We start from the raw sequence: 27,619 nt of genomic DNA, 5'->3' as shown, positions 1-27,619 counted from the left end.
TTTTTTTTTTAAGAAGGAAGTTAATTGTCGGTTCTCAACTTAACAGCTTTAATGCTTTATTAAATTTAGGTGAAATGGTTGTTTTATTTTTTTTTATTCTTTTTTTCAATGATGCAACATTAGAAAAGAAACCAATGCGTATGTGGTACATATTTGAGACCGCGTTTAAGTCAGTCCCAGCATATATAAACGCGCAGCGCTTTTCTTATTAAGCACAATGCGCAATTCTGATAAGAAAAAAAAAAGTATCAGTACTCAGCCATAAAAGAAACCCGAGGTGCAGTAATCGGAAAAAAAAAATAAAAAAAAAGAAAAAAAAAAATAATTGGTTAAGCAAAACTAAACCAAAAACAAACGGCTGATAAGAACTTGTTTAAAAATACTAAACGTCAAAAAAAAAAGGAAGCAGGTGAAAAATAAAATGTAAAAAAAATATTAAAATTAAATTTAGAACTCCTCATAGGGGGCTCGAACCCCTGACATTTCGGTTCCTTGCGATTACAGAGCTTAAAAGCCGAACACTCTACCAACTGAGTTAACAAGGACGAGTTCTGATTTCTCAGAAAAAATGCTTTACATTCATTTTCAAAATTAATTTGCAATACTTTAAAAAAGTGCAGTAAATCACTACTACCCAATAAACAAAAAAAAAAAAACAAGTAAAGTGTTCACTTTAGTAATATTGCGAACAATCATGTATTATTGACACCACTGTTAGAAATATAAAATCTGAAAAATGATATAAAAGCGGCTGTTATAGCTTATTTAATAAATATAAACAGATACTTCAACCCAAGTATCGGCTCCATAAATATTTTACTAACTTGTCAATGCCTCAAAGTAATAAAAAAATATCTCCGACTGAGGTATTAGCAATAAATTATGAATAGTAACAAAATGGCCATGTCAACTTTCTAAGTTAAATGGCATATTAATAGTTTTGGTTAGTGTTTAAAAAATCAGAACAACCTTTAATCTGACGGACTCACACTAGAAATATTCAACAAATTACAATTTGTACTTTTGAAATAAGTTGCCAAGCAAACTTTAGTGATTATATTCTTGCAAAATTAAGGTGTTTATAGATCAGAAAAACAAAGAAACAATTCCATAAAAATATATTTATTTATCAATTAGTTGATGCAAAATTCATTCATTCGATTTAGGCTTTAGTTTCTCATGCAATTTTGAATGTCTAATCATATTAGACTTGACATTAAAAGTTTTATTACAATCTTTATAAGGACAAACAAAAGGCTTTATGCCTGTGTGTATATTTTTGTGAATTTCTAATGATGACGGTCTAGAAAAATCTTTACCACAAACATTACATCTTCTAATTTTTTTTTTTTTTAAAGATATTTTTGGATAATTATTTTTGGATGTTAATACTGTATTTTGTTGTTGGAATCGTGTATATGCACATATACCTGAGTTGTTGGGCACTTGATCATTAATAGTGAGGCCATGAATGATAGCAGACTGCTCACAGAAAGAGTCAAAAGTTCTGACATTATTATTATTATTATTATTATTATTATTATTATTATTATTATTATTATTATTATTATTATTATTATTATTATTATTATTATTATTATTATTATTATTATTATTATTATTATTATTATTATTATTATTATTATTATTATTATTATTATTATTATTATTATTACTATTATCGTTGTCGTCTACAGTATTTTCTTGGTCTATTATAAGACGCTGCTCAATTTTGACATTATTGTCCCTTATTAGCTCATTTTCATAACGATTTATTTGTTCAATAATTTCAGAAGAATCAAGGGCACCTTCATCTATTTTTATTTTGTTTTTATTCATCAAATTATTAATAACAGCACTGTTGCCAGAGGTTACCGTGTTTATGATAAAAGTTGGAGTATTTGTAAACTCTTCTGGATTAGAAGTACTAAATCTATTCATATATAAATTTGGACTCAACGATTCATCTTTTTCTAATAAGTCTCTTATAACTTGTTGCGAAGATTGGAAACATGGATGAGGAGCGGTATTATTATTTTTTTCTTTGTTTTTTTGTTGATCACTTGATTGGTTGTGGTGATTTAAGTTGTGCTTTTTATTATTGTTGTTATTGTTACTATCTATTCCCATCCTTCTTTACAATAGTACAATCATAAATAATGAATATATATATATATATATATATTGTTTTAAAAATCTGGGACCTAAATTACCGATATAAAAAGTAAAAAAAAAAAAAAAACAAATGAACAGATTAAAAATATTAACTAGTGAATTGAATAAAGCAAAATTGCTTAAAAAAAATTGGACTATGAGGTTGTTTTCTTTTTGTCTTTTTTCTTCAAGTAAATTAACAAAAGGAGTTCAGTATATTGACAATAGAAATAATAACAATTGACTTATTAATATTATTATCCATTTATAACTAAATATAAATTGTTGAATTATATTTTGTTTAATTAATTCTTTTTTATAATTCAAATAATATTCTTCAATCAAGTACAGTTTTAAATTATTAAGTCAAAGTATCAGTGGTCTTATATACTTGCTCGTAACTTGAGAGAATTCGTCTTTAGCCTCCTTAATAATAATATAATATTTTTTTTTGTTGAAAAATAGTATATGTGACTATTGAAGGTAAAAAAAAAAATATATTGATGACGAAAAGACCATATATATATATATATATATGAATAAATATGAAATTCGATTAAAAATCTTGTTAGTAACTTATAAAGAACAGCAAATTTGTGAAAAGAAAGAAAACAAAGCCAGTCTATTGGTGAACCTGAATCGGTAATAAATAAAGGACCTGAGATTTAAGTTTTTTTTTTCTTTTTTTTTTTTTATTGTATGGATTTTTGCACGCTTTTTTATTTTATTTTATTTTATTTTATTCTATTTTATTTTATTTTATTTGTATAGTTTTAATGGTAGTGACATAAAATACATATATTAAAAAATGTACAGGTGTTACTTTATTATCAACCCACCAAAATTTTTTTTATTTTTTTTTCATCTAATTTTTTTATTTTTTTTTTTTTTTTCTCTCTTTTTAACAAAATTATTTATTTATTTTTTTTTCCTTTTATTAATTTTTCCCTTTTTACTACGATGTTATTCGCAATGGGCAAAAATAACCGTTTTACACAACAAATTCTATTGTTATTTGTTTACCACTATTATTATTTACGAGCTTTTATATAAATGTATAGATTCGGAAATACTTCAATAATTACAAATAATACATAAAATAAATGAAAACACAAACAGTATTTAACTTTTTTGATCATTTTTTTATTTTATTTTTTTCTTTTACATCAGCATATCTACTTTTATTTATTCTGGTTGTGAGCGTATAAGCAACAAAAATAAAAAAAAAAAAAAAAAAAAAAAAGGAACGAAACAGGGAAACAAAACGAATAATACAACATAACATTAATGTGCTTGTTTTTAATTAAATAAAAAATAAAGGTGAAAACTAATTGTGAATATCAAGTTATACTATCAAACATCCATACCTTTTGCTCTTATGAGATCATTTTTAAAACATTTTTTTTTTTTTTCGTAATTTTAATACGTATTTTAACATGTACTTCCGCATCCCTTTCTTTAGGGATATTTTTTATGAATACTAAAACTCAGAAAGTTTTCATGATAAAATCTCATTCTTTACATACGTAATATTTTTTTTTTTTTTTTTTTTTTAATTGAGAGAATATTACGGGATGTGGATTAATTGATTAACATGTTAGTGCTACATTCCGCGCTATAACCTATAATAAAACCAAAGCAAGCAAATTACAACTATTTTCGTCAAACCGAAACTACCAAAATACTATAAAAGGCTCATACTCATTTAGCAGAACCATACTACATCTGATTTACAATTAAAAATCTCATGAATGTTAAAGATAACTCTTAAAAAAAAAAGAAAAAAAAAAAATTTTTTTTGTAGTATGGTCAATTCAACAAACTTTAGATATAATAATATCATTATGAATATTTATAAAAAATTATAAAGCCTGAAATCAAACTCAAGGATTTTTTTTGTTTTGAGAAAAAAAAAAGGTATAGTTCTACCAGTAACTTTGAAAACTATACTTAGAATTTTTTTTTATCTATGAGCCTAATACTCATGCATTTTCTATTGCACCATATTCACCAGAAGCAAGAGCTTTCATTGGCAGCACATGTCTCAATTAAAAGCTTTAGCCAAGCCGAGCTTAATATTCACTAATTGTGGAACTTAGCAATAACCATTTGATTTTGATATAAAAGTTGCCATTATCATCATATTGCATTACAAGTTATTCATAATTTTTGCTCTATGATTGTAAGCCAAAATTGACCCAATATTTCAAATTTTGGTTTTAATATTTATTATAAAAAACTAGCATTATCTAATCAATTGAAAAAGTCCAAGAAGATACTGACAAAACATGTAGCTTATACTAAGCCCATATTTTTTTTTTTTTTTTTTTTTTTTGGTATATTATATATTATCCTTCAACACAATTGCCATTTACCAAAATAATAACCATAAAAACCGTTTATTTATTCCAAATACTAATGCAACTCGAACGTCAAAATCTTTTTTTTTTTTTTTACATTTATAATGCCCCCCCCCTTCCCCCTTCCATATATGACTAAAAAATAATTAAATTTGGCAGAATGAAGTAAAGTAAAAAGCGATGATTACCCTGTATATAAAGGGTTATCAACTCCATGTATTGAATTAAAAAACACGAAACATTGCAGTTTAAAAGCTAGCTATGACACCAATATGTTTGTAAAAACAAAATAGATACATGTGAACTTAAGTTTCAATCATAGCTCGTTAATTAAAAAGCTAATACCAAAAAAAGCATTTGGGAGAAAAGCCCATAATAATAACAGTATACATATATATATATTGGTTTTACTAAGTTATATGATTCTAATGAGCCAAAAACAAATAATTTATACCAGGCAAATAATATACGACAAAATTCCATTGCGGTATATCAACATTTTAGTGATGATGTGAATGATATTATAGACTAAAAATTATCAAACACCTATTCAACGAATAAGAATAGGCTTAGTAGGTATAGCAACTATTTTATAAATAAATTATCAATAAAAACTTTTTGCCTTTTAATTTATGCCATATAGTATTTAAGTATACTGTGATTCCCGCTAGAAATCCTTCTCATATATGTAATAAAGACTATAGACTGATCATCCATTCCAATAATGCCAAGTTCGATGTTTCTACCCAACGTGTAAAACACTCGCCATCATATTGCATAAACAATAAGTGGCACTTTATCGTAAAACACACAAACGGTAAAATTCGGTTTTCAAACCAATATTCATGAATAAATTTAGTCAAATTTACCATTCCTTCCACTTCCATTACTTACCAATATTTTACAATCGTGTACCACTTAAATGCCTTATATTGTAAATATGGTAGCTCAACAATATCAAGATATTTTTACCAATTTTGCCATTAAAAATGGCCAGCTCAATAATGGTATGATGATAATTTATTTTTTTTCTCCCCCATAATACAATTACTATGCTTTTTATTTCAAATAAAGGAAGTGTTACTATCGATAGTATGATCTTACCAATGATGTACATTTTTTAGAAATTAATTATATCTGCCAATAACTGCAATTTTGCAACATTTTGTAATAAGAAATGAAATAACCCTCTGTTGAATGTAAAAGATGTTTAATTATTACTGAAGAGGAAACAGTACAGAATAGCTATAACAAATTTTAACTGTGGAAAATAGAAACGGATAAGACTCACAAATTTTTGATATAATAAAACAAACAAAACCGAATATATATATGTACAACTCACATAGCCTTATCAATCGTTAATAAGATTACGCCACTACTATGTAGTTTTAAGGACAAAAAAAAAAAAGAATGATGCAAATGAAAATGCTTAAAGAAAATTTAATTTATTTATTAGAGGAAGTGCTATTTTATACCGTTAATAATAATTAGGTACTCGTGGTTATAAATCTAATTACATTAGATGAAGTCATGTTAATAAGGTAATTGACGGAGATAAGTAAGATGGTATGGGGGAAAAGATATTACAAAATAAGGAAATATATAAAAGTACAGTAATTTGTCATGTCAAACATCCATACCTTTTGCTTTTATGAAATTACTTTGGAAATATAAAATTTTTTTACATTTATTTTAGTACGTATTCTAACGTACATTTTTGCATTCCTTTCTTTAGGGATATTTTTTTTATGAATACTAAAACTCGGAAAGTTCCCATGATGAAATCTCTTTTTTTTTTTTTTTTTTTTTTTTTTTTTTTTACACACGTATTATTTTTTTTTTTTTTTTTTTTTTTTTATTAAGAGAATAGCATAAAAGGTGGATTACCTAATCCATTTGTTAGTGTTATGTTTCATTCGTTAAAGTCTAGTTGTACGATTTGTATGTAACATCACTATTAATATTATAATAATATTTTATTTTTCGGAATGTATAATAAAAAAAAAAAAAAAAAAAAAAAAAAAAAAAAAAATAATAATTCCGGTATGCGGTTTGTCCGAAATAGAATATTATCATTTCATTTTCTTTCTCTTTTTTTTTTTCTTTTTTTTTTCCCTTTTTTTTAAAATAAAAGGGAGATATCTTGCAAACGAAAAGTTATTATACGATCATTGTATTCACTGAAAACAAGTAGATATTTACTATTTATGTAAACAGACCACCGGATAAAATAATAGTTATTATATGATTATTTATCTTTTTAATTAAACTACATTTACTTCTAATGTATTTGATTTATAGTTTTTATCTAATCATTTGGGATAATGTTATGATGTATCATGAGCTATGCTTATGTTTCATCAAAGAATTCACAAGTTTGTTTAAGGAATTTTTCTAGTTTTTCTTAACATAAAGAAAGAAAGGTAGAATTCCAAAGGAATGTGTAAACATATCAAGACAATTAAGGGGGGGTGCTTGGCAATTCGAAAAAGGTTATATAATAATAATTTAAATCTTTTCGTATATATACTATTCAAACGAACGTTATAGGAAAATATTCACGTTTATATCCTTCTCCCCCTAAAATTCAGGTAATTGGTTAATATATTTTTTAGTTATGTAAATTGTAACAAGCTTGTTAACATGCAAAAAAAGGTGCTTTGGAATAATGAGTGGTAATTTTTATTTTTCATTTTTTTTTTTTGGTCTCTTTTTATTGAAAAGCTGCTTGATCGTCAAGAGTGATAAAGGTGTAAAGCAGTAAGAAAAAAAGTTTTTTTTTTTACATTTTTCTCTTGCTTAAAAAACAACGTAGCCATGTTAAAATACAGCATTTTTTTTTTTTTTTTTTTGCTGTAGAATTTCATAGTTGGAATTTTATTCAATATTATAACGAAATCGAAAGAAGTGCAAAACAAAAAGTAAACGAAAAAAAACCCAGCAAATATTAACTAAAAAAAAAAAGGGGAAAAAAAAAAAAAGGCTGGGCGGTTATGATTTTCCTATTTTATCCTAAAATAGTAATTTTTGTGTAATTTGTGCCATTACAATAAAAAGTTATACTTTTCAAGCAATTATCTTTCACATAAGAATGTTAATGATTAAATATCTTTTTTTTTTGCTTGGTTTACGATCTTACTCATATATTTGCCACAAGATCTACATATAACAAAAACAACAACATTTTTGTTCTAACAACTAAAATCAAAAAGTGAAAAAAAGAATTTAACAACAAAAACAATGAAAGCATAAAAAGGAACCAAAGTATTAAGAAAAAATAGATCTAAGATGTATGAGCAGCACTCATTATCATTTTTTTTTTGTAATTTAACTAAAACCCAGAAGAATCAGAATTTGAAAAGTAAATAACATTCTTCTTGTCAATTGTTTTTAACCGTTACTATTTTTTCTTTAAAAAACTTTAAAATTTTCATTCAATTTATATCAAAAAGACCAAGTAAAGTAAAAGGGAACTATATATAAATGAGTATGTGTATCCCTGAAGTGACAGCGGTTTTATTATTTAAAAAATTGCTTATATAAGTTGTGTTAATCTCAATTATATCAATCTTTTTTTTCAATTTATTAAATTTATAGAGTAGAAAACTAACTATAGTAAAGTACAAAAACACACACAAACACACACAATTCAGCAAGTAATGCTACTGTCTAATAAAAAAGCTATATCTGGACTAGTATTTTTTTATTTATTTTCCTTGCTGGCCCGCATAACCTTAGGAGATCAAACAAGTTATGAAGAAGTTGCGTATTCAACTGATGGACTGCTTCAAGAGTCTATGATCTATGAAACCATTAATAGTCAAACGTATTATGTTAATGAGCCGGTTATTCATATTTACTACTCTGAGAAACCAATTAGAGTGTCTGCTTCCACCACAGTTACTACTGATTCCGCTATTTCTCCAGCCAATAGAGCTACTTCAGCAACAGCCACTAATACCGCTCTTATCACTTCTTCGGTTAGTCCAACTGCCGTGACAACTGCAACTAATACTGTTACTACATGGTCTTTGGTCCAAGTTATAGTAGTTGATGATACTACCTTGACAACTACTGTAGCTACTACTGATACATCTGCCATTGCTGTAAGCACTACCACTGCCACTATCACTTATAGTATGTCTAACACAACCGTAGTTACTGTTTCTACTTTAGCTACTGTCACTGCAGGTGGTGCTGCTACATATACCACCACTGATGAAGCCGGAAATACTAGTGAGGTTACGCTGTCTACTGTTTCTGTTATATCTGTCATTTCGCCTGCAGTGGAAACGACTTCCTCTTCTAGCAATGCGGACTCTGCTACTTCTTTGGCTAACACAGACGCTTCAACAACTGTTACTAATAATGCTGTTGTTACCAAATGGTCTGTAGTTCAAGTTATAGTAGCTGAAAGCACTACTGTAACAACTACTGTGGCAATTAATGATGCATCTGCTGTTACCACCGGCAATGCTGCAGCCGTAACGACCTACACTACTACTGATGAAGCTGGTGGTACCAATACGGTTACTGTTTCTAATGTTTCTACAATTTCAGTAATTGCACCTGCAACTTCTTCCTCCTCTGAAGAGGAAAATATTAGTACCTCCATTGGCTACGTTGAACCTACTACTACATCTATTACCAAATTATTAAGTACTGTTGCCACTACTGTTTCTTCTGTTATTTACTCTACCTCTTCATTAAGTGCCAACAGTGCATTGTCAGGTACTGTTGTTACATCTATAACTAGTAGTCCAGGACAACCTTTGGTTACACAATCTATGAGTTCTTCTTCTCAAGGTACCACAATTAATACCGAAACTTTGAATTCTGATAAACAAATTACAACAAGTGCTTCTACTTCTATAACCTTAGTTACCAGCGTTCCTATTGTAGTTGGTACTTCCGTAATTGTTACTCAAAGCATTTCAACGAGTGAAACCACTATTACTGTCACTAACACCAAGTTAAAAATAATTGAATCATCATCCATTTCTCCTTATTATCCCTTTACTAATTCTACCTCTAGCAGCGCTACTGTTTCAAGTTCCAACGTTATTAGTAGTAGCAGTAGCAGTTCCAGTAGTAGTTCCAGCAGCAGTATCAGCAGCAGTATCAGCAGCAGTTCCAGCAGCAGCATTACTCCAGTTACTTTAGAACCAACTACCGAGGTTACTACCTCTGTCTCAAAGTCATTAGTTACTTTATCACTATTGACTAGTAGCCCAGTTACTTCTTTAGTTGCCACTACAACCGTTGTTGCAACTGATACTTTATCGACAGTTAGTTTATTTGACCCAGTTTCTACTGATGCTCCTCCAAGCAGTTTTGGTAGAGACTACAATCCACATTATTTAGCCAGTGATGTTAGTAATGATAATTTACCTCCCGAAACTAACAAATTTTATGAAAATTTAATTTTGAATACTCAAGAGGAACCATCATATGCGTACCCATATGTTTTGTGGCAAACCACTTCTGATTACTATGGTGTGGCTGTTCAACATACTACTTCTAGTGATTATATATTTGACCAATATCAATCCAACGGTGTTCCAGCAATTTTTATTAATCCAACTTCAAGAGCCTATTTGATTTATTCTGCCACCTCTTTTACCTATTCGGGTTCTTATACTTTTGCTGTTGATACCTTAAGGCATTCTTCTGCCAGGGTTACCCTAGTAGAAAGTTCTAGTAGTTCTAACTACATCGAAATTCCAGTTGTCGAAGGTATGGGTTTCACTACAGCTATTTACCATGGAGGATTAACCGCTATGATTAATTCTGGTTTGGGTATTACGACTTTTGTGAGTGAAGACTCTCAAGTTCTACCACAAGGCATTTTGAAGTACAGAGCTACCATTGGTGGAGTTGACTGGTTAATTTATGTTACTGTTCCTAATTACGAAGATTATGAATCATTCGAGTTTAGTACCACTGATGGTTACACTTTGACTGCTTCCGATTGTATCGATGGGCTAATTGTTCAATTTGCCCCCGCCCCATCTGCTGAGTTGGAAGTATATTATGATCAAGCTGCCGGTATGTATGCTACAACTTTTGAACTAAATGGTTCCAGTGATGGTATTGCAGCTTCTTACAGTTTTGATTACACGGTGGAAGGTTCTTCTGCTTCAGGGTACACGATGATTTTTGCTTTACCCCATCATGTTGATGCTTTGGATGGTACTACCAGTGCTTCATATACTGGCATTGAATTGGCTGCTACTGTTAAAGGTACTATGCAAGGATATTTGGCAAATTCGTTAACCTTTTATGAAACTTTGAATGCCGATATTGGCTGGTTACCATGGACCTCTCAATTGGATTCCACCACATTAAGTTACAGCAGTGATCAGTTACAAGCGTTAGCAGACATTGCTAATGATGAGTTGAATGTGAATATTAAGGATTCTATTTCTTCGTTGAACACGTATTATGTTGGGAAAGTTTTAGATAAATATGCGTACATTTTATTAACGGTTAGTGATATCATTGAAGATAGCGATGTGACTGAAAACACTTTGAACAATATAAAGGATGCCTTTGATTTATTATTTGAAGCTGGGCAATTATATCCATTGATATATGACACCAATTTTGGTGGTATTTGTTCGACTGGTGATTGGGGCGATTATGATACGAGTTATGATTTTGGTAATTCACGTTACAATGACCATCATTTCCATTATGGTTATATTATCCATGCGGCTGCTGTTGTTGGTTACGTTGATGCTAAATCGGGCGGTACTTGGGCTGAAGACAACAAGGATTGGGTGAATTCATTAATTAGAGATGTTGCTAATCCAAGTATTTCCGATACGTATTTCCCAGTTTCCAGGATGTTTGATTGGTTTAATGGACACTCTTGGGCTAGTGGTTTAACTGAAAGCGCTAATGGTAACAACGAAGAATCCAGTTCTGAGGATTACAACTTTGCCTATGGTATGATGATGTGGGGTAAAGTTATTGGGGATGCTTCTATGGAATATCGTGGCAGTTTGATGTTGGCTATTTTGAAAAGATCTATGAACAGCTACTTTTATTACAGTGATGATAACGATGTTGAACCTAGTGCGTTTATCCCAAACAAAGTATCTGGTATATTATTTGAAAACATGATTGATTACACCACCTATTTTGGTACTAATACTGAGTACATACATGGAATTCATATGCTACCGATTACACCAGCTTCTTCTAATATTAGAGGTAGTACGTTTGTTTCTGAAGAATGGAGTGATGTTTTATCTTCGATCATTGATGACGTCAGTGGTGGCTGGCAAGGTATATTAAGATTGAACCAAGCTTTGTACGATCCAAAATCCTCGTATGAATTTTTTTCGTCGAGTAGTTTTGATGACTCGTATTTGGACAACGGGATGAGTAGAACCTGGTCGTTAGCTTTTTCCGGTGGTATTGCCAATTCTTTGGGTTTAATATGATGTTGTAAGTTCTAGCCTACGTTACTTTTTTAGAGCAGTTAGTATTTGTAACACATGTGAAAAAAAAAAAAAAAAAAAAAAATAAAAAAAAGAAAAAAATGGGAAAAAAAAACAGGAAAAAGACAAAAAAAAAAACATTAAAAAAAAAAAAGAAAGAACATTTTGAAAAAGTCTCGTATTACTTTTTAGGCTTATTAATTATAATTTGTATACGTATAGATCTATATTTTTATTATTTTATTTTATTTTATTTAGTTTTTTGTACTTTAGTTATAATTTATATTTTTATGATTTACTCCCTCTTTATCGTCGATCTGTACCTCCTTCTTCTCTTAATTTACAAGGCATCTGATTCCAAGGCCGTAGAAAATGATTCGTAACCAAACAAAATACTTCAAATAAACACAAGAGAATATTATTTTTAAAAGAGGTAAAGTTTCTATTTTCTACGTGCAGAAATATTCAATAAAAACCATTATCACCTTCACAACAATAAGGCGACAAATTACAATGCAATACATGCTTAAAATAATTTTCAAATAAGCCCTCAATACATCCTCTATTTCTGTTTTGATAATAATAATTAATATTATCGTTTTTAATAGGATTACTAGTGTAGGAATTAGAAAAGTCATATTCCAGAAACCCACATCTTATCCACATATTACAATAATGACAATTAGAATATATTCTTTGGAATTTCGTACGTAAAGAGTGTTGGAATATTCTTTTTGGTAGAGGTAATAATTGACACTTTATAGAGGGCAAATGATTTCTGTTTAGCAGTGTAGATGCGGCTGTATTAGTTTTTATTCCATGTGCTACCAATAAATGGTGGAAATAGTTACTTGACTTAATCCAGTTTTTACCCTGACAGAATCTACACATGTATTCGACAATATTGACTGTGTTATCATTATTGGAGGCTTGATTTAAATTGCTAATTTTTTTTCTACTGTATCTCCAACATATGTAATTCAAGTCACTGAAATCATAATATTTGTCATATATGCAGCTACTTTTGGGGCATTTATAGTTTTTTTTAACTATCCAAGATTTGGAATAAACATTTTTCAATTCATTTGTCATAACATGGTGCTGGAAAGTTCTTGGGTAAAAAGCTTTAATGGGCTGGCTATTTTTTTCGTGGTTATTGCTGGAGGTAATGATAGTTGCAACAGTACAATCATGAATCTTAGAAAAGCAATGCTTGCAACAGTATTTTTTATTAATATGGTTATCAGTATTACTGTCTGATAAGTCAGTTGTATAGTACGAAGTATATTGAGTAAATATTTCTTGAAAGGGTTTATTCTGTATAGTATTGTCTTCTACCTCATTTATCAGTAATTTATTTTTTAAAAGAGGTGCTAAATAATAATCGCATTGACTATAGGTTATTTTTTTTTTTGTTATTTTACTTTCAGGGATATTAGTAATATTTATATTATTTTTAAATATTTTATTATTATTATTGTTAGTGAAAATGACGGTAGTATTAGTCTTTGATTGTGGGATTGCAGACCTCATAGTAAATTAATTTATTAGTTAGTCTATTATATATATATAAACGTATGTTTTTTTTATTTATTTATTTACTAATTGTAATATTGTTTCTTAAACGTCACTTTTTTTTTCCCTTTCTTTCTTAAGGGTTATAATATGTTTTATAGTTCTCTTTACTTTCTTATTTTTTAAATGAGGAGTTATTGATTTTGTTTAATACAAAAAGATAAAGGGCTAAGTTTTTAATATCAAAGTTTGTTTCTATTTGGCTTATGAATTAAAATTTTGTGTCATTTAGTCGATAACATCAAATTTTTTTTTTAAATGAAATGGATTATTATTATTTATAGCGAGTTATCGGATATTCGGATAAATAGTTGTATATAATTGCTAGCAAGGCGAAGTCGGTTTTTTAAATAGGAAAAAAAAGAAAAAGAAAAAAAAAAAAAGAATTTACAAGATTTTTCTTTTTCTTTTTTTTTCAAACATTTAGGTAATTTTTGCTGTTGAATCGTATTTAGAAAATTTAACCAAACAAATAAAAACACAAATTAAAAATTTACGACTATATTTCCCCTTTCTTGTTTCAAGGCATTAAGAAAAAACGGAACACAAATTTAGACCAATAACAACCATTCCAATCTGGTGATGCTGTTATTTCGGATTATTTGTTCTCAACAATTTAATGAGATGATTCATTCTGTAAAGAATCATATAGTACGTACTATGTTCCATGCACTGATAAACTGCCACTTAATTGACTACAAACAGCTATTTTGTTTACTAATATTCATAACTGTGTAAACACGCGGAAATTGTTCCAACAATATAATATAAAAATATATATAAAGAGAGTTATCCTCCTCAAAGTTTCTAATATCGGACGTGAAAGTATATTGAAAACAACACAAATATTTCTATTTAATTTTTTTTTTTTTTTTTTTTTCGTAAATATAATAATTTATTTATTTTTTGATGTTTTATATAAGCCTGTTCACTCACTTAATAAACATATCATCCTAAAGACTTTCGCAGATAATACATTTATCATGTAACATGTTGACTCCTTAAGCTTATGTTACAGAAAAATTTTAATGCTAGGAAAATATAAATATAAAAAAATAAAAAAAAAAAAAATTTTTTTTTATTGGAATTCCCACGTAAAGAAAAAATTGTTGTTGCCTTTTTCTTTTCTTTTTTTAACTGTTCAAAAAAATATAAATTCCGATATATGTTTTATCCGAAGTAGGTTGTTTAACATTACTTTTTGTTCTCCGTTTTCTTCTTACGTTGTCAATTGAAATACTTTTTTTTTTACAAATATAAATATTACCGTTGCTTTTCTTTTATTTTTAACAGAATTATATAAGAAGTTTAAACCTTAAAATATTGTAATATTTTTCCAAATAGAAAACTGAGTATGAATTCTTTTTTACATCTATATATATATAAGATAATAATTGGTAAGATTTGTTTGGTCTATTTTACTAATTAATATTGAGAAAAATAGAAGGATAAAACAACACTTTATGAATAGCTGTGCGGATAGAACACCGGAAAGTTGCTTATATTTTTTTTTTTTTTTTTTTGGTAATATTTGTTTAAAAAAATACAAGGAAAAACAATGAATAATAATACGCGTGTTGTGTGTACTACTTGCTTTGTGTTTATTTTGTTTGTTTAATATTATGAATCAGTTAAAAAAAGCTTTGGTCGTATATAAATACTTTTATATATTCTCATACATAAGATAAACTCTATTGTTTATCTTTTATTTTTGTTGCTTCTTTTTTCTCTTGTTCTCCCTCGCTTTCTGCCCCTTATTTTATATTTTATTTTCGTAAAGTTTCCAAACAAGTGATATGCATTTCATTCTACACGAAAAAAGGGTACCAAACTTATAATTAAAAGAAAGAATTTCTTTTTTTGGTGAATGCACAGCAAGAAAATATATATATATAAATACAAAAATAACAAAAAAAAAGACAAGATGTAAAATAGTTACATAAAGGAAAAAAGTACAGAATAGAATAATCTGAACAATAGAAAACAATACTATAAAAGAAAATAAACAAAAACAATAATTTTTAACATTTTAAATATGTGTATAATATATTCTTCTTCCTTTTCTTCTAACTAGTTAAACATTTTGATAAATAAATAAATAAATAAATAAATAAATAAATTCTTGTTTTATTTATTTGCAGTTTGTTTTTTTTGTTTTTTTGTTTTTTTTTTTTTCTTTCTCTTCATTTCTCTTTTTTCTTTTTCCTTTTCTTTTTGGGGGGTAGGCGAGAAGTAAAAAATAAAAGAGAAAGAGAAGGTGGGTTCTTTTATCCTTTATCTTTTTCGTTTCATGCTATTTTATTTAAAATATGAAACTACATTCTTTTCCTCTTTTCCCTCCTCTCTCTCTCTTTTAATTCACTTTTGTCTTCTTTTATCTACTTTTTTCTAAAACCGTTCCCACCTATTACTCATATATCTTTCAGAAAAGTCTTGAAATCTTTACTTCAAACAACATCTAAATCCTCATTGCTATCCAAAGCAACTATTAAAACCATACCTAAATAAATAGACTGGCTTCATTTATTTTTTGTTTCTGCTATCAAACAAGAACAAAGGGCCTTATTTTCTCTAGTGTATATCCAACTGGCTAATTTATCTCCTTAAAAACAAAAAAGAAATAGAAAAAAAGAAAAAAAAAAAAAAAAAAAAGGAGGAAAGAAAAGCAAAGCAGAACCAAAGCCAAGAATTAATTAATACTGTTGTTCATCAAGACTTATTTCAATAAAAGAGAAGATATAACAACTTATCACTACTGCAATAACGGATTTCTAATTGAACAGCACAACAACAAATAAAACCACAATACGATAATTCACGCGGCAAATATAAAAAAGCCAGACGAAAAAAAAATAAAAACTGAAGCGAGGAAAATATATATATAAAAAAAAAAAAAAAAGAAAAGAAAAGAAAAGAAAAGAAAAATCACTTTGTTCACATCTTCTCAAACCTCTCCCTAACAGCACAATATAATTATGAAAAGAAAATCTTCCATGGTACTTGCTGATACAAATAATAAAGTATCCAGTAATAAAAAAAAAAGCAATAATAATAATGCTAGAATGAATCAGCGCAACAATAACGCTATTGAAGATAAAGTTGCCAATAACACTAATAATAATTCCACACAACTCATAGCTTTGCACGCTCTTACAATGGAAAACTACTATCTATGTGGCAGGCTTGCTTTGTTGATGAAAAATTATAATTTAGCCATACAAAATCTATCTATGTTTTTGAGTAGAAATCCCCAAAGTAATATAGTTGAGGCTATTATATTGTTGGGTAAGGCATATTTTTTTAACGCTACGAACTTGCAAGATCCAGCCGCTACTGGCAATACCGATTCTAATGTTAATAATGATAATAACCCCAATAACCCTAGTAATCCCAATAACCCTAATAATAATAATTACAGCAACAATGGTATTGCCTCCAATAATGCCCTTAATTTAAATAAAAATCCAGAAATCTCTAAATGTATTCAATTGCTTTTGAATTCCTTACAATATGATGCACAATATACTACGCAAGATTTTAGGATATGGACTGAATTAAGTATGTATTATTATATGGCCAATAATAATTATCAAGAAGCTACAACGTGTATCAATAACGCGTTCAATTTGAATATGAGTCTACCTTTTGTTTGGTATTTGCAAGGAAAAATATTGTACCATCAGGAAAACAATAATAGCATTAAACACAACAGCCTTAACACCATATTGAGATGTTTTGTTAATTGTCTGGAATTAAACCCTCCAAAAATTTTGCAAATTCACGCTCATATTTCCATTGCGCAACTTCATTCTAAATTCAATGATTGGGATATGGCTTTACAAGAAATTTTAATAGGGTTGCAATTAATCGAAAACATCAATGGTGCTACTAATCCAACCAATGATAATAATGCCAATAATATTTCCAAAAAACATATGGACCTACAAACTTATTTATGGATTTCTGTGATTTTATATAACTATAAATTGAAAAGGATAGATGCCGCATTACAATATTTAAACCATTATTTAAGTAATACTGGGCTTAAAAGTGGCACTATAACTTTATTATCCACGCTCTATTCAATGATTACCTTTAATTTTAATTCAGACAATGCACTACAGGCCTTAAAGTTTGAAACTTGTTTACCTACAAATGATTCAAGCTACTATCTGTACTATGTTTTAGGTAATTTTTTTACAAAAATAAATAGCAATCCCGCTGTTGGTAATTTTGATAACATTTCCTCACAGGAAAGCTATTATTATTACCAACAGGCCCTAAGGTTAAGACCTAATGACCCCAAACCATGGATGAGCGTTGGTGCTTTATATTATAAATTAAATCAATTAGAAGATTCTTTGGCCTCATATACTACTGCTATCGGGCTATCTTTGGAAATGGTTAACAACAGTAGTACCACATTGTCCATTGTAAGAATGTATAAAATGTTTGCTGCCTATTCTTGGTGTGGGATAGGTAGGATATATTTTAAAACAGACCAACTTCAGGACAGTTGGAAGGCTTATATTCAATCCATGGAGTTATTTATAGAAACCGAGAACTTTAGACTCGTGGAAAGAATATTTTTGTATTTACAACAACAACAAAAGACTTCGCAACAGATGGTCATTCCACAAAAAATTATAGACAGTTTAAACCAGTATAAACTCACAATGAACAACAGCGGTAGTAATAATAACAGCGGTCGCCGACACAGCGTCTTATCCAACGTGTCTCAGCATTCTACATTGGGTGGTGATGAAGAAATATATGAAGAAGAGGAAAACACTTTAGTTTCCGATATTGATAATATTCCCTTAAGGTTACTTTTCGATTTTTACCTATTAGACCTAGATTTGAAAAATTTACTAAATGATTTGAGTAGTATAGACCAAGATATTAACTGTACGTTACCTCTAGACCATAATAATATTAGTAATATCAACAACAACAATAATAATATTGTTACAGCTAACAACAGTATTAGCGGTATTAGTAATAATACTAGCCGTAAAAGTAGTATACCCAGTATAAGTAACAGAAACAAAAACAACAGTAATAACAATAATAGACATAGTATTACAAGTACTGGTAATAAGTTTATCCAAAATACCAATAACAACAATGCACTGATATCAAATGCTAATAACGAACAGTATATTAATATAAATAATAATAACTTTAATAACGACTACAATGTAAATTATGGTAACAAAAATGCACCACAGATTATAGAGGGTAGACCACAGACCGTGCAGTTTATTGCTCCACAACAGCAACAACAAAAGCTACCAGCACCAGCACCAGCACAAGCACCAGCACCAGCACCAGCACCACCGGCACCAGCACCGCCACCACTACCACCACAACAACCACAACCATCACAACCACCACAACAACAACAACCGATTTTCATGCAGAAAGGTTCTGGCTCGCCACTAAATTCTAGCAATAATGGTAGGAGTAGCATTGTTAATGATGATATCAAAAGACAAAATTTTGCTGACGGTCTCAATACTACAAATTCACAACTGCCAGGGGCAGTTTACATGTTCTCACAACAGCAACAGCAACAGCAACAGCAACAGCAACAGCAACAGCAACAGCAACAGCAACAGCAACAGCAACAGCAACAGCAACAGCAGCTACAGAATAACATAGATACTACTAATCCTAATAACAATAACAACAGTAGTAACAACAATAATGCACAAAGAATTGTGTCTAATCTATCACCACCCTTACAGGTCATTATGAATACCACACCTGGTTCTGCAAATAATCTCAATCCTAATAATATTAATATTAATAACTATCAGTTGCCTGTAGTGCAATTTAGACCTCAGCAACCAGGACCACAACAACCTTTGCAGTCTCAACCACAGCAGTTGGCGCAAATTCCACATCCACATCCAAATATGCCTCAGCAACAGTGTTTTCCACCACAATTCATGCATTCTGGTATGCCAATCGAACAGCAACATATTGCAATACAGCAACAACAAGTACCACCATTGCATTTGCAACAACAACAACAACAACAACAACAACAACAGCACCAACAGCAACAGCACCAACAGCAACAGCACCAACAGCAACAACCTAATGGAATGAATATGAACATGAATATGCATTTAAATATGAACGGTGCTAACGCTAATCGTAACAATAATAATAACAACAATGGCTCCTTCCCAGGGCACAATATAGTTATAGTGCCTTCATCCCAATTTAATCAATTACCAAGCAGATGATATACATATAAACATTTTTTTTATTTTATTTTTGTATTTTATTGTATCAGCGTTTACTTCAAATTATTGTTTTTATATTTTTTTTTAATTTCTATTATTGGTTGTTTTATTAATTGTGGCATATATTTAAGTTTTTTTTTTTTTTTTTTTTTCTACTTTTACTTTTACTTTTACTTTTACTTTTTCTTTTGTTGTAACTCATATATATATATATATTTATTCAAAATAATTCTAAAAACGTATTTGTTGTGTTATTATTGTTCATTGTTGGTATTTATAATATATATTTCTCACTATATATGATTTTATCTTAAATAACAAAAAAAAAATTATAACTGGTTACAGAGGTTCATGCCTTGTTACAAAAACACATGTTTCTTTATAAAATTTATTTCTCGAACTACCTATTCTAAGCTTTATTATCGATTAAACTATTCTACTAATCATGTACAACAAACACTTCCTCTTTCTCTCTTTTTCTTTTTTTTTTTTTTTTTTTACCTGATCAACATAAGTATGAACCATCAATACTTGTAATTCTTATAAGACGACAACTCGTCGATCTAATAATATATTTTAACATTTATTTAATAATCTCAAAAAGCCAACAAATAAACAATAAAAAAGGTTTCTTAAAAAAATAAACAAGAGGATATATTTATTTAAACATATATGCAAATAATGCTTTCCTTATCGTTTTTCTTTCATAGTTTATAATCCACTAATTTTGCAATTACCATCCCTCTTTCCAAATTTGTGTATATAATATTGGATGGAGAATAAGTAAGCAATTCATAGATACCAGGCGATATAATATCAATTTTATTATTGGTACTATTACCATTAGCGCTAAAACTCAAGTAATCACCCCAAAAACATGAAACATCTATGTGTAAAGAATCAGTATTATCATCGACAACCACATTTTCATCTATTAAGATTTTAGGTAACCATTCAATGCTGACGTGATAATCGGTATCCCCAGTATATTCTAACTTATGTAGCTGTACTTCGTCTATACCATACCCTTCCTTCTTAATAAATGTTTTACCAGTATTATCATCAGTAGTCTTTACAGTAACTCTTTTCAATGAATTGCCCTTTTCAAAATTAATATTACATATTCTGTTGTTTGGTTTAGCCCGTATCTTCAATTCCACCACAACAGGTTCGTATTTAGATCTTGATGGCGATAATCTGTTATTAGATATAACTTGTATTTCAAAAGTATTACCTTCAGAATTGGTATCATTCCTCCGATGATTCTTTCTGTAAAAAGGCTCATAACTGCAACGAACATTTCCATCTCTTGCAGGCAAACATGTAATGTTGTTTTGCTTCGATTGAGAAGGTAGCGATCCAATAACATTTTCAATCAAAGACATTGAGGTGATCGTACTATCAACACCGCCAGAAGAATAATTCTCTAAATAATTGGTATCAATGTCCCTACCGTACACCACAATTTCTTTTCTTAGGTTCCCATCAATTCCCAATAAACGATAGTCCGCAACACGCAATTTTAGAGGCTCAGATTCTGTAAACGGAGCCAAGTTAATGCTTAAAGGTAAAGTAGCCAAAAATAATAAAAAGAAAGAAATAATGGCATAATAATTTAGGTTCATAATAAATGGTAATAGCGGCAATCCAAGAAAAACACTAATCAACATAATAAGGTCAAATATTTTCAAGGTAGATTCAGAACTTTCTTGAATTGTTTGGTTCAAAGCGTCTAAAATTAACCCACCACAGGTAAATACAGTGAACAGAGAAATACTCACAATAACTATAAATTGAATCGACCAAACATAGTATCCGGGAACTGCATGAGAAAAGGAATTAGATGAAATTGATTCAATTTGGTTGTCATAGAGAGACGAATCTTCGTGCGAAGAGCTAACAGAATGACTATCTTCATTTACATATGATGTATGGTTTGAAGTAGTTGAAGTTATGTTCAATAACGGTCTATTTTCAGGTTCATGGTTAGTGGAATTAAATGAGCTAACATCAGCTTCCAATGCCTGTGGAGTAGTATTGTTTTGTGAACCATTACTACAGTGATAATATGGGTCAAACAAACTGCCTAAAATACTGCCAATGGAATATGCAAAATATATGAAAGTAAAGGGATAAATACCGGTATCTTTGTATTCATGTTTATAATTTTCAATTGTTAGGTATAATAATATACCCCATAATACAAAGTTTAATTCAATTATAAAAATCGTTTTCAAAATATCGTCACAATTGCTGCAATTGTTGTTCTGAATACTGTCACCGCTGCCAGTACTGTCGACGTTGCCATGATTCCTGGTACTATTCCATCTTAAACACATATAGTTGAGTAAAACAAAGGAGGTTGTGAATAAAATAACCAATATCCAGAAATTACGGGATGGTAACATTGGATTAGTATTAAGCAAAAATTTCTCCAAAAGAGCCAAGCCACCAAGCGATATAATCAAGGAAATAGGCAACTTAATCCACGTGAATAAAGTATACCCCTTGGCGTTATAATAATTCCTTTTGACGACTAATTCGGCTATAATACATAAAATTGGAGCAAGTATCAGCAATAAAAGGTTTATGTTCGTAAATTTTTTACTGTTGAAACAAAAAAATTTCCCACCAAAATCAAAATAGATTGCTGGGGTTTCTTCTTTTTCATCGTTTAATTTCTCAGTATTTGCGATATACGTAGATAGTTGGAAAGTGGTGTGTAACATACTAAATAATGAGCTCTTGTCGGTATAAATAATAGAATCTTTGAAAGTATGATACAAGTCCCGTGGCTTATAAAATGCAATATCCCAACCTTTTAAGCTGGACTCATAAATCTTATAATCAGTTTCACTGTGGACGTAGCCATTGTAAAAGCCCTGCTGATATATTGAGTTACCAAAAGGTTGATCACGTACCGCCTTTTGATAAATTTGAGCAGTATCTATACCACTTGTTCTAAACAAAACAGCCCTTTCTCCCTTACCAGTACCAGTACCTTCTAAATTGATAACATATTTGACTAGTTTTTTCCATGGATGATAATTGTTAAAAATTGTTGCACCTAGCAACCCAAATTCTTCATTGTTGTTAAAGTTGAAAATTAAAGTACGTTTGGGCCTGTTGTGTGCAAAATACTCAAACAAGGACAACATGGTGACTATTCCTTTACCGTCATCAGTAACACCATTAGCCATGGGAACAGAATCAAAATGAGCAGAAAATAGTAGACCATCGTCCTTAGTTAAGCTAGGATCTAGTCCTTCAATTTTAACAACAATATTGTTAGATTCATAATAAATCACTCTTGTAGCAGTTGAAGCCGCGTCGAAAACATCTTGTTGTTTGAAAATTTCTTTAATGGGGGTGACGATAGAAGCACCATTAGGAACATTATCACTACTCAAAGAAATAAAGTCAGGATTTGGAATATGTTGAACTATTTTCTCAATACTGTTGTATATGTAATCATGAACGTGATCATTTTCAGGTCCACTGGAGTAAGGATGTGGGTGTTTGGATATTTGATGTAAATGCACCCAAGCTTTATCTAATATAGATAATTCTTCAGGGGTAGCTTTATCAATACGAATGGGGCTCATAACATTATAATAAAAGTAATAAAATAGTGTAACCAAATAAAACACGAATGTAAATATACTTACATTAGTTCTCCGAAGCTTAAATAAACTGGATAGCATTGTAAATTTAAATTAAAAAAAAAAAAAAAAAAAAAAAAAAAACAAACAAAAAAATTGAAACAAAGAGAAAAGAAAAAAAGGTAGTGAAGAATGAGTATTGAAACCTTTATACTTGGTGATTATTTTTTTACTTTATTTTATTACCTTATAACAGTAAACAAGTTACAATGGTTTAAAAATGATATGTGTGGGAAGATAAGAGTTGTATTTTAAAGAAAAAAATAAAAAAAAAAAAAAGGTTTCTTTTTTCTTGTATTATGCAAAGTTATTTATATAAAATATGGAAAGAACAGTATTATAAAATATCATGAAATCGGGGCGTGTGGTCTAGTGGTATGATTCTCGCTTTGGGTGCGAGAGGCCCTGGGTTCAATTCCCAGCTCGCCCCTTCAATTATTATTTTTTAATAAATTTTTCATTATTTTCAAATGACAAAAATCGGATAGTTGTGTTGCTTCCTGCATATTTTTTTGCTTTTGACAAAGGTAAAAAAAGAAAGAAAGAAAGAAAGAAAGAAAAAAAAAAAATAATGTTGCTATCCTTTTTCTTTCTATTTTTTGTATTCATTTATTTTTTTTATTTAATGATACAGCCATTTGTAGAGGTAACCAAAAAGAAAGAAAAAAAAAAAGAAAAATGACCACAACTACCCAGGTTTCGAGAAAAAGTTTTCCAGCTTTAAAAAATGATCTAATTTTGAGGTGTGCAAAGGGTGAAAAAGTAGAAAGACCACCATGTTGGATTATGCGTCAGGCAGGTCGTTACTTACCAGAATATCATGAAGTTAAAGATGGTCGAGACTTTTTTGAATGTTGTCGCAATCCAGAAATTGCTAGTGAGTTAACAATTCAACCAATTAGGCGTTACAAAAATTTAATTGATGCAGCTATTATATTTTCAGATATATTAGTCATACCACAAGCAATGGGTATGGAAGTTGTTATGTTAGAAGGTAAAGGTCCACATTTCCCTAACCCATTAAGAACAGAAGAAGACGCTATTGAGATATTAAACTATAAAGTTGATGTCTTACAAAGTTTGGATTGGGCTTTCAAAGCTATCACCATGACTAGATATCGATTAGATGGAGAAGTACCATTGTTTGGGTTTTGTGGTGGTCCATACACATTGTTAACTTATATGATAGAAGGGGGTGGTTCCAAAATCTTTAGATTTGTCAAAGAATGGATTAATAGTAAGCCTGAATTATCCCATAGAATTTTAGATAAAATTTCAGATGTGGCTATTGAATTTCTATCTCAACAAGTTGTTGCTGGTGCTCAGATTTTGCAAGTTTTCGAAAGTTGGGGTGGTGAGTTAGGTAGTTCTGATTTTGACGAATTTTCTTTGCCATATTTAAAGAAAATTGCCACCAAAGTTCCAATTAGGTTACAAGAGTTGGGTATTAAAGAAAAGATTCCAATGATAGTTTTTAGTAAAGGTTCTTGGTATGCTTTAGACAAGCTCTGTAATTCTGGTTATGATTGTGTTTCTTTAGATTGGTTGTGGGATCCAAAAGAAGCTGTTAAAATCAATAATGGGCGTATCACTTTACAAGGTAATTTGGATCCAGGTGTTATATATGGTACTGATGAAATCATTAAGTCCAAAGTTGCTAAAATGATATCAGGCTTTGGTGGTGGTAAACAACATTATATAGTTAATCTTGGTCATGGTACCCATCCGTTTATGGATACAGAGAAAATCAGAGTTTTTTTAGAGGAGTGTCATAAAATCGGTAGTCAATGAATATGTCTATTATTATTTCACCGTAATTTTTTTTTTCCCTCTTGTATATGTTGCTGATTATAAGGTTTTCCATATTTTGTTCATAAAGATTATAAATAGTTTCTTTTGATAAATTAGAATTTATTTCTTTTAAATAATAAAAAAAAAACATGATTTAAAAATTAGTTAACTTTGAATACTGTGATGATGAAATTACTATTACATTGTTGCTTATGAAGAACTTGAAACCAAGAAAGAAAATTTAATAGCAGTTTTATCTTTTTTTTTTTTTTTTTTTTTTTTTTTTTTTCTTTTTCTTTTTTTTCGTTCAGGGAAAAGAAGAAAAAAAAAAAATATTCACAAGAATGATAATTTTACAGATTCTTATTACAATTACCACTTTAAAATGTGAAAAAAAAATAAATAAAAAGAAAAAACTGAGTGAACATATACACATCCACATAATGGATAGCACATATCATGTTAAAAAAGATGATCTCTATATTTTTCATTGCTCCAAAGAAATATTAGATTCGTTAGAATTGATGTATTTTGATGAAAACGATATAGAAACAATCAACAATAATGCTAATTCCACTGATACTAATTCCAATATTAAAAATAACGTAATTGAATTTAGTAAAGATGCTAGCTTCTGTAATGCCTGTAGTACCGACATTTCTAACAGAGAACATTATAAGACTGATTTCCATAGATTCAATATTAAAAGGCGATTACATAACTTACCTCTAGTAAATGAGGAAGAATTCGAATCAATTGTAAATAATGACACAGAAAGTATTTCTGGCTCGGATAGTGATGTTGAGGATGAAGATGCTCAGGATGGTGACAGATTATATGAGATAGAAAAAGATGGTTTAACTACTGCTTTTGAAAAAAATATGAAACAGGCTTCACTGTTAACAACCGCTGAGAAGAAGAATAATAATAATAAGCAGGCAAGTTTTTTAAATACAAAATCACCTTATATCTTCATGAAAAGTAAGCTGATTCCTGAAAATAAAATATTGGGTGCTTATAAAGTTTTATTCAGTGACAGTGACTATCCATTGAAAGAGTTAAAGGGAAACTTGCAACTGCAAGAGGATGAAACATCCGCTATTTTTATGATTGGTGGTGGTCATTTTGCCGGCGCTATTGTTTCTCATAAAAGACTTAAAAACATTACATTTAATAAAAAACTAGATTTATCGATATCCGAGCAAATGGTTAATTTGTTACATCAAAAAACATTTCATAGATATACAACCAGAAGGAAACAAGGTGGTACACAAAGTGCTAATGATAATGCAAAGGGCAAAGCAAATTCTGCTGGGAGTAATCTACGTAGATACAATGAAAGAGCCCTAAAGGAAGATATTGCCAACTTACTGAAAGAATGGTCTCCTTTTCTAAAAAGTTGCAAGTATATTTTTATTAGAGGGAACGGTCAATATAACAAAAAAATGTTATTTGATGATAACGTTTTGCAACAAAATGATCACAGGATAAAAAACTTCCCCTTTATTACCAAAAGACCAACTGCTTCTGAATTAAAGAGAGCCTGGTGCAAGTTAACTTACCTTGATATATTGAATAGGCCTGAAAAAAAAAGGAAAAAAGAAACTGAGAAACAATCATTTGCTATTAATAAAGTTGCAAAACAACAAGACCTGTCAAAGGGGGGAAATAACCAGGTTGAAACGCCAGTTGAGATTAAACATACAAAAGAATTAATCCAGTTGGTTAAAAAATCTAAGATTCCTCTTTTAATATCCTATTTGAAAAAAAACAATCTAGGCATTGATTTTGCGTTGCAACCCCTTGATCAATACAGATCAACAACACCGACTTTGCTACATTACGCTGCTGCTAATGGTCTAAAAAATGTAATTTATATATTGCTAAATACATTAAAGGCTGACCCAACTATAAAAAATCTCCACGGTAAAGTTGCAGCCGATTTAGCTTCAAATTTGGAAACTCAACAAATGTTCCAATTGGCTAGAAACAGTTTAGGAGAGGAGCATTGTAATTGGGACACAGATGCTCATGTTGGTGTTCCCTTGACCAGAGAGCATATTGATAAAGAGAAAGAGGAATTGAAGAAACAAGAGGAAGAACATATGAACGAGCAATTAGCAAAAATTAAGTTGGAACAGGAAAACTTGAAAAGAGAAAATTATATAAAAAAAGGTGTAGTAGAACAGAGATTGGGTTCAGACAAAGCATCGAAAAAGGTAAATAGCATAGAATTGGCTCCATCTAATGTACAACAAACTTTAAATTCGTTGAATCCCGAGCAAAGAATGAGACTAATGAGAGAGCAAAGGGCTAGAGCTGCAGAAGCTAGGATGAGAGCAAATATTAAATAACTTATATATATATAT

General features: G+C 29.6%; 7 protein-coding genes and 2 non-coding genes across 9 annotated transcripts; 5 read left to right on the top strand and 4 right to left on the bottom strand.

Moving 5' to 3' along the window:
• Positions 1–453: 453 nt before the first annotated feature.
• On the bottom strand, positions 454–545 carry SCDLUD_003727. The gene is given in 2 exon segments: positions 454–490; positions 508–545. It is a non-coding gene; the product is annotated as a tRNA-Lys (tRNA).
• A 604-nt stretch (positions 546–1,149) lies between these two features.
• SCDLUD_003726 (C2H2-type zinc finger protein) lies at positions 1,150–2,130 on the bottom strand (the record flags this gene model as incomplete). The annotated part of the gene is made up of 1 exon (XM_046078253.1): positions 1,150–2,130. One exon carries the CDS (start codon positions 2,128–2,130, stop codon positions 1,150–1,152), a length of 981 nt encoding a protein of 326 aa, XP_045934656.1.
• Positions 2,131–8,176: 6,046 nt separating this feature from the next.
• DSE4 (endo-1,3(4)-beta-glucanase) lies at positions 8,177–11,968 on the top strand (the record flags this gene model as incomplete). The annotated part of the gene is made up of 1 exon (XM_046078252.1): positions 8,177–11,968. The coding sequence occupies one exon, from the start codon at positions 8,177–8,179 to the stop codon at positions 11,966–11,968; it is 3,792 nt and encodes a 1,263-aa protein (XP_045934655.1).
• A 462-nt stretch (positions 11,969–12,430) lies between these two features.
• ECM8 (Ecm8p) lies at positions 12,431–13,498 on the bottom strand (the record flags this gene model as incomplete). The annotated part of the gene is made up of 1 exon (XM_046078251.1): positions 12,431–13,498. One exon carries the CDS (start codon positions 13,496–13,498, stop codon positions 12,431–12,433), a length of 1,068 nt encoding a protein of 355 aa, XP_045934654.1.
• Positions 13,499–16,515: 3,017 nt separating this feature from the next.
• SCDLUD_003723 (tetratricopeptide repeat protein) lies at positions 16,516–19,797 on the top strand (the record flags this gene model as incomplete). The annotated part of the gene is made up of 1 exon (XM_046078250.1): positions 16,516–19,797. One exon carries the CDS (start codon positions 16,516–16,518, stop codon positions 19,795–19,797), a length of 3,282 nt encoding a protein of 1,093 aa, XP_045934653.1.
• A 704-nt stretch (positions 19,798–20,501) lies between these two features.
• On the bottom strand, positions 20,502–23,402 carry PFF1 (Pff1p; the record flags this gene model as incomplete). Its single annotated transcript, XM_046078249.1, has 1 exon — positions 20,502–23,402. The coding sequence occupies one exon, from the start codon at positions 23,400–23,402 to the stop codon at positions 20,502–20,504; it is 2,901 nt and encodes a 966-aa protein (XP_045934652.1).
• A 415-nt stretch (positions 23,403–23,817) lies between these two features.
• Positions 23,818–23,889, top strand: SCDLUD_003721. Its single transcript has one exon. It is a non-coding gene; the product is annotated as a tRNA-Pro (tRNA).
• A 248-nt stretch (positions 23,890–24,137) lies between these two features.
• HEM12 (uroporphyrinogen decarboxylase HEM12) lies at positions 24,138–25,250 on the top strand (the record flags this gene model as incomplete). The annotated part of the gene is made up of 1 exon (XM_046078248.1): positions 24,138–25,250. One exon carries the CDS (start codon positions 24,138–24,140, stop codon positions 25,248–25,250), a length of 1,113 nt encoding a protein of 370 aa, XP_045934651.1.
• A 443-nt stretch (positions 25,251–25,693) lies between these two features.
• On the top strand, positions 25,694–27,604 carry VMS1 (Vms1p; the record flags this gene model as incomplete). The annotated part of the gene is made up of 1 exon (XM_046078247.1): positions 25,694–27,604. The coding sequence occupies one exon, from the start codon at positions 25,694–25,696 to the stop codon at positions 27,602–27,604; it is 1,911 nt and encodes a 636-aa protein (XP_045934650.1).
• Positions 27,605–27,619: the final 15 nt, after the last annotated feature.

The sequence above is a fragment of the Saccharomycodes ludwigii genome, chromosome IV (genome assembly GCF_020623625.1).
Source record: "Saccharomycodes ludwigii strain NBRC 1722 chromosome IV, whole genome shotgun sequence".
In the NCBI taxonomy this organism is placed as follows: Eukaryota; Fungi; Ascomycota; class Saccharomycetes; order Saccharomycodales; family Saccharomycodaceae; genus Saccharomycodes; species Saccharomycodes ludwigii.
This window is presented reverse-complemented; position numbering and strand designations above follow the sequence as displayed.